This window comes from Carettochelys insculpta, chromosome 1 (assembly GCF_033958435.1).
Source record: "Carettochelys insculpta isolate YL-2023 chromosome 1, ASM3395843v1, whole genome shotgun sequence".
NCBI lineage: Eukaryota > Metazoa > Chordata > Testudines > Carettochelyidae > Carettochelys > Carettochelys insculpta.
The window spans coordinates 332,187,589-332,200,909 of record NC_134137.1 but is presented as its reverse complement, the minus strand read 5'-3'; the positions used below and the strand labels follow the sequence as shown (position 1 = coordinate 332,200,909).

The following is a 13,321-nucleotide window of genomic DNA, read 5'->3' as shown; positions in this document are numbered from 1 at the left end:
GACTGCTAAATTTGAACAGCTTTTGCTTTCAAGCTCAGCTCTTCTAAGCGATTTAAAATATACATGGCTATTCAGATACATTAACAATTATGAGATGCTGAGGTAACAAGGCAATGGGATATTGTATGTAAGTTGGAGTACATGTATGTCTGCGTTTTCCTCCAAACTTATTAAAACAGAGCCCAGTAGGGCCAAAGTCTGAGTGACAGGAATTACTGAAGAGGGAAAAGCAAAAGAAACACATTTGCATGAACAGGTTATTTTGGTAGATATTTCTTTTCCACTGTGCTTTTCCCAACTAAATTATATCCAACAAACACCTCTCCCAGAGTTAATAATACTGTTAAATGTGCCCTAGTGCAACATTCAAAGAGTGGTGAGACAATCTGAGCTCTGCTTCCACTGAATGCAAGGAGATTAAGCACTGAAAACCTACATATCATAGTCAGAGCTGGTAGCATCACCTGCTTACTACAGTTCCCAGACACCTCCCACCATAGGATCCTATTCCCAGTGGCTTTTATCTTTGTGAAAAGTTAAGTGTTTGGGCTAAAATTTTACAAGCCGGGTGACTCAGGCAGCTGTTTCTTCTATAGAGCAGAGACATTTTAGCCAGTGTGGTGCTTTGTGCAGGCTTGGCAGAATTCTGTTTTTTTGTTGTTTTTTTTTAATCATTTTGACAGAAAATATCAATGCTTATTTTAAGGCATTTTTTCCCAATTTGATTAAAATTTTCACAGTTGGACAACATTTTGCGTTTTTATCTTTTTATGATTTTCATCAATTTACAGTAGTGGGATATGGAGGTGGAAGGGGTTGGACAACAATTATTTAATGACAGCAGACACTGAGATTCAAAGAATTAAAACTTCATAACCATTAAACTGCAAAGTTTCAACATCACATGTCAAATATCCTTTACATCAAACTCTAGTAAGTTCTCAAGAAGCAGTTTTATTACTTTACCCATCTGCCCATTTGGGTTATTAATGATAGATTAGATGGATGGACTCTTTTTATTTTGTCGCTGTGTGTGAAATTTACACTTACTGACCAATAAAATTAATCCTTCCTAGGCTACCTTTGTGTCAGGGATGGGTCTTCTGTGGCCTGGGTAAAAATTCAGCAGAGTTATAATCCTTTGCAAACTCACTGTTCACACATGCTCAGTAGTCTACTTCAATTATAGCAGCTGAACTCTTCAAATATTCCCTCCTCGCAGGGCATGTTTGAACCTCTCACAGTTCTTAATGTTAACTGGACTGCACATGCTACAATTCCCCAGAGCAGCTGTGTATGCTCCCCCATCACAGCCTCTACATGTGACCAAACTGCTGAACGCCTGACAGATGCTACATGAAAACTGGGTGAGTCCAGGCGCCAGAGCTAGAAGTAGGGAACTTATTCTTCCTCTGCTCTCAATGGCCTCTCTGCGCAAGGAAAATGAAGGAAGAAGCCATCTGATTTGAATGGGGGACAAAACCAAGACCAGGAAAAAGTGAAAGGAACAGATTGTGATAAGAAATCTGGTGAACCTGAAAACATTAGAGGAGACAAACTGGGATTGGCTGGGCAAAGGAGAAGATGACTGGGAGGCTGGGAAGGCTAAGACTTGGAGCTTGGGAGTAGGAGTGAGTAGGGCAGCTGGGAGTGATTGGGAATGAAGTCTGGAACTGGGAGAGAGGACTGGGAGAGATGTTTGGTGGACTGGAAGCCAACTGGCTGGAGAGGGAACATTGAGATTGGACAAGATTGAGGGACTATTAAAGTAAAGAGACAGATTAGGAAAAAAATGTGGGTGGGGAAGCAGATCTGACTATGGGTGTGGGGTTGGGGGAGAACAGTGTGGCTGGGCAAACAGACAGGACAAAGAGTTTGAGGGGGAAGAGACTAGATAAGGAGACAGGGAGTGGTGGTGAGGGGATACTGACAGCTTGAGAAGAGACTAGGTCTGGCTATTAATGGGGACTGGGTAGGAGAGGAACATAGAGGAGGAGGAGCTGGAAGGAGGGTTTGGAACTGACTGGACAAGGAGACTGGGATGAGAAATCTCAGGAGTGAAGACTTAGGCTGTGTAGTCAAGGCGAATGGGCCTGGGATGAGGAGTCATGTTTGGGGACGACAAGTAAAAGGTTTTGTACCCATCAACCCTGCCCTGCAAGGCCTGGAATGGAACCGGGACTCACGAGTCTCATCGCTTTTTTGCTGTCAGCAGGTACTGAAGCATGTGTCATCATGTTCTAGTGCTGGGCCACACAGAAAACCCCAGTGGATCTGTGCAGTAGAGCAAACCAGGCTGACCCACGTGAGTGTCAATTTAAAAACAGGATGATTTTTTTTTCAGTTTTCTTTTTTATAATTGAAGAAATTCCACCCAAAAAGCTGTTAGGTTTCAAAGTCAAACACTCAGAAGCTAGGAGGTGCCAGAATTTGGCTCCCTTGAGCACTACCATTATGACACAGTCTTTAATTACACAATCACAAACCCTATTTTCCATTCAGTGCATAGCCTGGACCCACTCTGAAGAAGTCTGAAGAAGACTCAGTGTCGCACAGTAAAGCAGATGGTTGTCTGTGGGAAGAGTCATCCCATCCACAGGATGAGCTGTGGCAGTTGCCCCAGTCCCAGAACTTCTGGCAGCCCCGCAGTGGCTGCCTCAGCCGTCCTGTGGATGGAAGTTGAGGAGGAATACCTGGGGTTGGGGCCTGGGCCAGGCCTGGGCTGGGGAATTAACTTTGGCAAGGGATTGCTCATGGTGGTAGCAGCAGCAGCAGCAGCAGCAGCAAGGGAGCACTTTATCCTCCTCCCCCTCAGTCATTATGTGGGCAGCAGGGGTGGCAGCTTGCTCCGCTCTGCCATCCTCTTAGCCAGCTACACCGAGCTTCTCTGCAGAGGGCTGGAAAGGTGCGTTTCCATCACCTGTGTGGTGAGTAGGTCAGAAGAGGTGACCCCTGTTACTGCTACTGCCAGTGTGCTCAACTCCCAGCCCTAGGTGCTCCCCCAGCTCTGTTTCTGGGGGAGGGATAACAGGCTGGGTGGGGGTACAGCAGGGGAGAGGTGGGGCTTGGGGCATCCAGTGGGGGTCTTGCCCCGGTCTCACCTCAGGACGGCATTGTCTGTGGGATTTCTCCTCCGTTTGTTGCAGGTGTTGGAAGGCATCCAGTATTATTACGTGGGCAAATAGAAAAAAAGTCCAGAGAAGAACAGCTAAAAAAATTAATGGTCTGGAAAACATGACCTAGGAGGGTGGATTTAAAGAACTAGGTTTGTTAAATCTGAAAAGAGGAGACTGAAAAGGGACATGACAACAGCTTTCAAGTTCCTAGAAGGTTGTTACAAGGAGGAGGGAGAAACAACATTCTCCTTAATTTCGGATGATAGGACAAGGAGTAATGGGCTTAAATTGCAGCAAGGGAGGTTTGGATTGGACATTAGGAAAAACTTCCTGTCAGGGTAGTAAAACACTGGAATAAATTGCCTAGGGCAGTTGTGCAATCCCCGTCACTGGAGATTTTTAAGAGCAGGTTAGACAACCCATCAGGGCTGGTCTAGATGGTGCTTGGTCTTGGCATGAGTGCAGGGAACTGGGCTTGATGATTTCTCAAGGTTCTTTTCAGTTCTATGATTCTATTATTATATGGCCTCCTCCACCACCACAGTATCTGAGTGCTTTAAAACCTATAATGCATTTACCCTCCCAATGATGTAGGGAAGTCATATTATTTCCATTTTCTAGAGGTGGAACTGAGATAGATGAAGTGACTTCTGAAAGTCACCCAAGAAACCTGCAGTAGAGTAGAGAACTGAACCTGACTGCCCCCAGTCCTAGGCTAGTGCTCCAACCACTGTATCATTCTTTCTTTAATTGGAAAGCATTTAGTTAATTAATGAGGCAGGGAACTTAAAGAAGAGGAACTCTCTTATGGTTAAGGCAGCTGAATGCTGCCCTGGAAAAGCGGACTCCACCCCTGCCTCTGGCACAGAGTGCCTGTGTGGTGCTTGGTGAGTCACTTAACCCAAACCTTCACAAGTGCTCATTAACTGAGTTCCTCATTTTCTGGGTGTCTGACTTGCAGCAGTGCTGAGCAGTCAGAACTGCAACTGAAAACAATGGCAACTGTGCTTTGGACATAGAAACTGTTATATGCAATCTGATGTACTCTGAAAAAATCAGGCCCTTGATGTTTCAAATTGGGAATCCCAGAAGTAGTGGAAATTTAATTACCTTTATCCCTCTGAGCCTCAGCGTGCTGTCTGTAAAATGGGAATTATGCCACTCCCTCACATGACAGCAGTGATGGAAAAATTAATTAATTAACTCTTATGTTCCATTCAGATGCTGCAGTAATGAAGACTAAGGAACGGATCTCAGAACAATGTTAATTCTGTTTTCAGAGCGGGCTTTGAATAGCCTACAGTACATAAAGCATGGAGCGACACATTGAACAAATGGGAGAAAATAAAATCCTGAAGAACTGATCATTTACGTGAGCATTGTTCCACCTGCATGCTGAAGGAGTCTGGGTCCTGTGGAAAATACAGTTGGGGATCATGTAGTTAAAAACTGAATAATAGAAGCCTGTATGCAAATGAGCTCGATTAAAGGTGCACAAACAACCTAAATTTCCTAACTTTTGAATGTTTACTGTGCAAACATAACAGTGTTCATTTCACACAGTTTTAGGTGTACAATGTGCAGAGTTATATATGATTAGACTTACCATCATATTTCGCTAAAACTGCCTGAACATCAGCATATGCTTGTAACTCCAACAGAGCTTCTAGTAGGTTTTCATGGATGTTGAACATGCTGAGCAGAGGAAACTCCTTCATTAACTAAAAAAAAACAAAACAAAAAGTCATAAATATGGGTTAAGTTAGTAACTTGGAATGTGGCTTTTCATTCAAAATTTACTGAAATATCTAATTAAAAACATTCAGCCCCATTGCTCAGGGACCTCATACAGTGTCCTATGATGCCATTGGAAAGATTCCCATTTGGACCGAGAAGCTTGGAAGCAACTTGCCTGGTATATGGTTTAACTAATCCAAGAAGAGGGTTGTCTGAATGGACAACTCCCGTTCAATTAATACCTTGCTTTTTTTGAAAAAAATGAGAGCGTATTATTCTATCATAGAGGAAAATTAAATTGAACATGGCTCTTCATCTCAGTAGACTGTATATTTTAATATTAACTGTCCCTATAGATATGGGAGAAAACAAAGAAAATATGTAGAAAAAATGAAAATATGATGAAACGAGAAAGAGCTATACCTCTACTATGCTTCATAGTTATTCATTGTTATTTTGCATCTGTATCTATATCTAGCTATCTACAGATTTGTGCATAGTACAGGTTGAACCTCTCTAGTCCAGCAACCTCAAGACCTGACTGGTGCCAAATGAGAAAATTTGCCTGACTGCAGTAGGTCAGTATTGTCTAGCAGCATTACCAACACTTCTGCTGCTTATTGGGCTCTTAGGAGACATTCAGGGGTAAATCACTGCTAAGTAAGAGCACAGCACACTGAGAGCCAGGACTGGTGGCTGCCAATGAACTACATGGCACCACGGGAAACTTGGCCACGCCTATGATAAGTGGCTATCTGGTTAACTAAAATCAAGCCAGACTATGGATGTTGCAGGATGAGAGAGTGCCAGACTAGAGAGGCTCGACCTGTACTAACAATCGCAGTTAAACATGTTTTTGGCCAATTCAAATTAAATAATATCCTTGACCCAAAGTTGAAATAAGACAAGGCCATCATACTAACTTGATACTACCATAGCTTATGAATCCATATTTTATAAGAAATTGAGTGATGTCGTGTATAAGAAAGAGGCTCAAACATTATTTTTGTGGGTGTTAGAAGTTCTGAATGAAGTGGATTGATTTGAAAATTGACCTTGGGAAGGCCAAAGATTGGCAGACTGCTGGTTGATAAGTATGGCCAAATCTGCTATCAGTAGATCCAGCTGACAGCCAGCCAACTGAACTTGATACATAAGTCTTTTATTCCACTTGCCATGTGATTGCACATCCCTTAGAAACTGCAGTGCAAATTAATTTTCCAATTTATTGCCAGTTTAGAAAATGAACCAATTAAAGAAGTGCCATTTTAATGTCAAAGTAGTATTTTAAAAATTGTAGTATGAAGAAATTTTGCCCCCCAGGGGAGTTGCTTTGTGCTTGTGCATGGTAGGTTCTTTAACTGCCCTGAGGACAGAGTAGTTAAATTACTGCCAGCCCCTTTTTGTCCCCTCCCTCCCCAAAGTACAGAAGGTGATAAGTGAGCATTCTTGAATTCCATTGGTCCCCATCTGACAAAAGGAGCTCTTGGAGGTGATAGAAGACAAGTGTGAACTAAAGCAGCTCTGAATATGCTCTAATATGTACCAAAACTGAACCAGCCCATTCCCACCTCTAGGGTTGGGGGATGAAAAAATTATATCCTCCCCTCCCTCTGCCTTTGCCTTCCTCTGCTCTCTGGTCCTGCACTGTGTGAAGCTTATCTCTAGTAAAGGTTCAAATCAAAGTTCATGGAGAGGCTCTCAAGGGTTCTACAAGAAGGCACTGTACTAGTCATTTGAACTGCATAAAAAAGGCCTAATATTAAATGTATGACACAGGTTCGACCTCTCTCTAGTCTGGCACCCTCAGGAACTGATTGGTGCCAGATGAGAGAATTTCCCAGACCACAGGAGGTCAGTATTGTCTAGAAGCATTACCAAGATTTCCACTGCTTACTGAGCTCTTAGAAGACATTTAGGGGTAAAATACAGCTAACAGCACCAACCACTGACTGCCAGGACTGGTGGTTGTAAACAAACTTTACTGGACCACAGAAAATTTGGCTGTACCCATAATAAGTGGTCCTCTGGCTAACTAAAATCATGCTGAATTACAGATACTGCCAAATGGGAGAGTGCCAAACTAGAGAGTTTCAACCTGTACAAGCTACTAAGACTACTTGCTTACATTGATTAAACACTTGATGGAAGGCTAGACTAACTTAATGAGAAATAAACATGAGAAATTTGCTGCTCATTAACATGCCCCTTTCGAAAGGAAGGGGCACCTGTAGACCCAGCCAAACAGAAGTGCCATGCTTACAGGATGAAACTCACCCCTTTGCAGACTGCCAGGTATAAACTGCCCCAACTGTACTTGAGGATTAAGTGAGACTGAAGTGGTAAATCAACATTGTTCTGGCCTGCTGTACAACAATGTCTTGACTGCACTGTCCTTTCTATTGTTTGAGAATTATACAAGCACCAGAAGGTGAAGAGGGTAACTTTTTTTTTTTATTTGATATTTGAACAACTGCGAACTTTTGGTTAGAGTCACCATCACAGATACATGTATTTAATAAGCTCCTTGGATTTCTGAGGGGTAATCCACAGAGGATAATAAACTCTGAACTATGATAGTAAAACTCCTAGGCTGTGTCTACACTACTTCCCTACTTCGAAGGGAGCATGGTAAGTAGGGTGTCAGGAGATTATTAATGAAGCGCTGCGCTGCATATGCAGCACTTCATTAAGCTAATTCTCCCCTGCGGCAACTTCGAAGTTTAACACTTTGAAGTGCCAGCTTGCGTGTAGCCGCAGCTCACCTGCCGGTACTTCGAAGTGCCTGGGCAGTCCTCAAGGAGTAAAGGGATTTCGAAGTTGCCCAGGCACTTCGAAGAGCCGGTGAGTGAGCCACAGCTACACTCAAGCCAGCACTTCGAAGTTTAACACTTCGAAGTTGCCGCGGGGGAGAATTAGCTTAATGAAGTGCTGTATATGCAGCGCAGCGCTTCATTAATAATCTCCCAACACCCTGCTTGCCATTCTCCCTTTGAAGCATGGAGGTAGTGTAGACAAGCCCCCACAGTTTCAACATCAGGAGTTGATCTTGAGGAAGACAAGAACAAACTGGGTAGAATGCATGAATCTCCTCCTTTTTTGGAAGAAGGTAGTCAATAATCAAATTGAGCAAGAAGCATTGATATTTATCTGGATAAGTGGGGATCTTACTATACAAAAGAGTTCTCAGTGCAACTAACGCTGACCAGAAAAAAAAATTCAGGTACAATTTGAGATCAGTAGAATTGTCAGTTAAAGATTCAGGTTACAGTCTAACAGAGTTGTTGCTCTTTCTCATTGGCTGTGACTACACTGCATTCTGCTTTCGGAAGCAGAACACAAATGACCAAGATTAGAAATTCAAATGAGGTGCAGATTTACATGTTGTGCACTTTATTTGCATATTCTCATGCAATCTCACTTCCAGAAGAGCCTTTTCTGGAAGCAAAAACAGCTGTATAGATGGGGTTCCCTTGAAAACAAACCCCGTTTTTGAAAGAACTGGTCTTCCCTATCTCTTTTCTGATTTTGCTTATTTGCATTCCGCTTTCAAAAGTGGAATGCAGTGTAGCTGCAGCCATTGTGATTTTTAATTGCTTCAACCAGTTACAGACTCTGTAAAGTGTATGTATCATGAAATTCAGTACTGAGATTTTCCAAAAGTAATATTTACACTGGGTACTCAAAATATTTCTAAATTGATGGAAAGGTTAGAACTGCACATGGCAGATACAGCATGTTGGAAAGAAAGACACTTCTAAAATTGTATACCTTAACATTATAATACAAACCAACAAAAGGGGGTCAAAATTTAATTCAAAAGGGGATTCCTTTTTTCAGTGTTTAAAATATATAATAAAGACTTGCACTCTATTTCACTTGCAGGTATACCTCAGAAGAACATAATACAAGTTGACCCTCTCTGATCTGGCACCCTTGGGACCTGACTGGTGCCAGATGAGAGAATTTTCTGGACAACAGGTGGTCATTATTTTCTAGTACATTACCAACACTTCCACTGCTTACCAGGCTCTTAGAAGACATTTATGTGTAAATTACAGCTAAATAACAGCACAGCACGCTGGGAGCCAGTGCTGGTGGCTACCAACAAATTACATGGCACGATGGGAAACTGGGCCACACCCATAATAAGCAGTCATTTGGCTAACAAAAATCGTGCCAGATTACGGAGTTTGCCAGACAAGAGCATTCTGGATTAGAGAGGTTCAGCCCGTAGCAGTTGTTGAATTCAGAGTGGATGTTACTCATTTTGATACTAATAAGGTTTAAAATTTAAAAGTTTGAAATGTGCACAGTATTTGGCAAATTTCATTACTGTGAGCAAGGCTTCAATTTATGAAGAACAGGAACAACAACATTGACAGTGTCTTAGAAATTATGAATGTGGACACAGAATGAAGCAGCATTATGATGAAAAACAGATAAATCCTTCCATTATACTAAAGAAGAGAGGGCACTGAGCATCATTCAGACCTGGAGCCTTTATATGCTTGTCGTCCTAAGGTGGCTTTCTGCAGTGTTTAGAATCATAGAATTCTAGGGCTGGAAGGGACCTCAGGAGGTCATCTTGTCCAGCCCCCTGAGTAAAGCAGGATCAACTCCAACTAAATCATCCCAGCCACGACTATGTCAAGCCGGGACTTGAAAACTTCTACAGATGGAGATTCCACCACCAGTCTTGGTAACGCATTCCAGTGCTTCACCACCTGCCTGGTGAAACAGTTTTTCCTAATATCCAACGTACACCTCTCCCTCTGTAACTTCAGATCATTGCTCCTTGTTCTGCCATCTATCACCATTGAGAACAGACTCTCTCCATCCTCTTCAGAGCCCCCTTTCAGGAAGTTGAAGGCTGCTATCAACTTGCCCTTCAGTCTTCTCTTATGCAAACTAAATAAGCCCAAATCTCTCAGCCTCTCCTCATAGGTCATGTGCTCCAGCCCCTTAATCATTTTCGTTGCCCTCCGCTGAATCCTCTCCAATGTGTCCACATCTCTTCTATACTGGGGGACCCAGAACTGGATGCAATACTCCAGATGTGGCCTCACCAGTGCCGAGTGGAGGGAAATAATTTCTCCAGATCTGCTGGAAATGCTTCTCCTAATGCAGCCCAATATGCCATTAGCCTTCTTGGCTACTAGTGCACACTGTTGACTCATATCCAGCTTCTCATCCACTGTAATCCCCAGGTCCTTTTCTGTTGCACTGCTACTTAGACAGTTGGTACCCAGCCTGTAACAATGCTTGAAATTCTTCCATCCTCAGTGCAGGACTTTGCACTTGTCCTCACTGAGCCTCTACAGATTTCTTTTGGCCCAATCCTCTAATTTATCTAGGTCACTCTGGACCCTATCCCTACCCTCCAGCGTATCTACCACTCCCCCAGCTTAGTGTCATTGGCAAATTTGTTGAGGGTGCAATCCATCCCCTCATGCAGGTCATTAATAAAGATGTCGAACAGTCCTGGCCCTAGAAACAGAGAGGGAGCCGTACTAGTCTATACACTATCAAAACAAAAAGCAGTCAAGTAGCACTTTAAAGACTAGCAAAATAATTTATTAGGTGAGCTTGCGAAAGTGCGGGTCGTGCGGGTGGTGGAGTGGTACTATATGTGAAAGATAATATAGACTCAAATGAAGTAAAAATCCTAAATGAATCAAACTGCTCCATAGAATCATTATGGATAGCAATTCCTTCCTCTAATAGGACTGTGGCACTAGGAATATATTATTGACCACCTAACCAGGACAGTGATAGTGATGCTGAGATGTTAAGGGAAATTAGAGAGGCTATCAAAATAAAAAATTCAGTAATAATAGGGGATTTCAATTATCCCCATATTGACTGGGTACACGTCACCTCAGGACGGGATTCAGAGATAAAATTTCTCGATGCCTTAAATGACTGCTTCTTGGAGCAGCTGGTACAGGAACCCACAAGGAGAGAGTCAATTCTCGATCAAGTACTGACTGGAACGCAGGATCTGGTCCAAGAAGCAACTATTACAGGACTGCTTGGAAATAGTGACCATAGCAAAATAACGTTTAATATTCCCATGTTGGGAAGAACACCGCAGCAGTCCAACACTCTGGCATTTAATTTCAAAAAGGGGAATTATACAAAAATGAGGAGGTTAGTTAAACAGAAATTAAAAGGTAGAGTAACTAAAGTAAAATCCCTGCAGGCTGCGTGGAAACTTTTCAAGGACACCATAGGAGAGGCCCAACTTAAATGTATACCCCAAATTAAAAAACACAGTAACAGACCTAAAAAAGAGCCACCGTGGCTTAACAACCATGTAAAAGAGGCAGTGAGAGATAAAAACGCATCCTTTAAAAAGTGGAAGTCAAATCCTATTGAGGAAAATAGAAAGGAACATTAACACTGCCAAATTAAGTGTAAAAATGTAATAAGAAAAGCCAAAAAAGATTTTGAGGAACAGTTAGCCATAAGTTCAAAAAACAATAGTAAATTTTTTTTTAAGCACATTAGAAGCAGGAAGCCTGCTAAAAAAGCAGTGTGACCCCTGGACGATAGAGATATAAAAGGAGCAATCAAGGAAGATAATGCCATTGCAGAGAAACTAAATGATTTCTTTGCTTCAGTCTTCACGGCTGAGGATATTACAGAGGTTCCCAAACCTGAGCCGTCCTTTGTAGGTGACAAATCTGAGGAACTGTCCCAGATTGAAGTGTCAGTAGAAGAGGCTTTGGAACTAATTGATAAGCTAAACAGTAACAAGTCTCCAGGACCGGATGGCATTCACCCAAGGGTTCTGAAAGAACTCAAATGTGAAATTGCAGAGCTATTAATGGTGGTTTGTAACCTATCCTTTAAATCAGCTTCGGTACCCAATGACTGGAAGATAGCTAATATAACGGCAATATTGAAAAACGGCTCTAGAGGAGACCCTGGCAATCACAGACCGGTAAGTCTAATGTCAGTACCGGGCAAATTAGTAGAAACAATAGTAAAGAATAAAATTGTCAGACACGTAGAAGAACATGATTTGTTGGGCAAAAGTCAGCATGGTTTCTGTAGAGGGAAGTCATGTCTTACTAATCTATTAGAGTTCTTTGAAGGGGTTAACAAACATGCAGATGGGGGGATCCAGTGGACATAATATACTTAGATTTCCAGAAAGCCTTTGACAAGGTCCCTCACCAAAGGCTCTTTTGTAAATTAGGTGGTCGTGGGACAGGGGGAAAGATCCTTTCATGGATTGGAAACTGGTTACAAGACAGGAAACAAAGGGTTGGAATAAATGGTAAATTTTCACAAGGGAGGCGGGTAAATAGTGGTGTTCCCCAAGGGTCAGTCCTGGGACCAATCCTGTTCAACTTGTTCGTCAATGATCTAGAGAAAGGGGTAAGCAGTGAGGTGGCAAAGTTTGCAGATGATACCAAGCTGTTCAGGATAGTCAAAACCAAAGTAGATTGTGAAGAACTACAAAAAGATCTCAGCAAACTGAGTGATTGGGCAGCAAAATGGCAAATGAAATTTAATGTGGGTAAGTGTAAGGTAATGCACATTGGGAAAAATAACCCCAATTATACATACAATGTGATGGGGGCAAGTTTAGATACAACAGATCAGGAAAGGGATCTTGGAATTATAGTGGATAGTTCTCTGAAAACATCCATGCAGTGTGCAGCGGCAGTCAGTAAAGCAAATAGGATGTTAGGAATTATTAAAAAAGGGATAGAAAATAAGACGAAGAATATCATACTTCCCCTATATAAAACCATGGTATGCCCACATCTTGAGTACTGCGTGCAGATGTGGTCTCCTCACTTCAGAAAAGATATACTGGCATTAGAAAAAGTTCAGAAAAGGGCAACTAAAATGATTAAGGGTTTGGAAAGGGTCCCATATGAGGAAAGGCTAGAGAGACTGGGACTTTTCAGTCTAGAAAAGAGGAGATTGAGGGGCGAGATGATAGAGGTATATAAAATCATGAATGGTGTGGAGAAAGTGAATACAGAAAAGTTATTTACTTGTTCCCATAATATAAGAAGTAGAGGACACCAAATGAAATTAATGGGTAGTAGGTTCAAAACTAATAAAAGAAAATTTTTCTTCACACAGCGCACAGTCAAGCTGTGGAACTCCTTGCTGGAGGAGGCTGTGAAGGCCAGCACTCTAACAGAGTTTAAAATAGAGCTTGATAAAGTTTTGGAGTTTAGGTCCATAAATGGCTATTAGCCAAGGGTAAAGTATGGTGCCTCTAGCCTTTAGTCAAAGGCTGGAGACAGATGGCAGGAGACAAATCGCTTGATCATTGTCTTTGGTTCACCTCCTCTGGGGCACCTGGCACTGGTCACTGTCGGCAGACAGGATACTGGGCTGGATACACCTTTGGTCTGACCCAGTATGGCCGTTCTTATGTTCTAATAAATTATTTTGCTAGTCTTTAAAGTGCTACTTGACTGATTTTTGTTTTGATA

General features: G+C 42.2%; 1 protein-coding gene across 3 annotated transcripts in view; it reads right to left on the bottom strand.

The window, feature by feature from the left end:
• Positions 1 to 13,321, bottom strand: part of ST7 (suppression of tumorigenicity 7) — a 246,770-nt gene that overhangs the window by 54,346 nt on the left and 179,103 nt on the right. For all 3 annotated transcript variants that reach the window (XM_075014925.1, XM_075014909.1, XM_075014917.1), the window contains exon 9: positions 4,723 to 4,837. In XM_075014925.1, the coding sequence (XP_074871026.1) occupies positions 4,723 to 4,837 (115 nt within the window). The remainder of the gene's footprint in view (positions 1 to 4,722; positions 4,838 to 13,321) is intronic.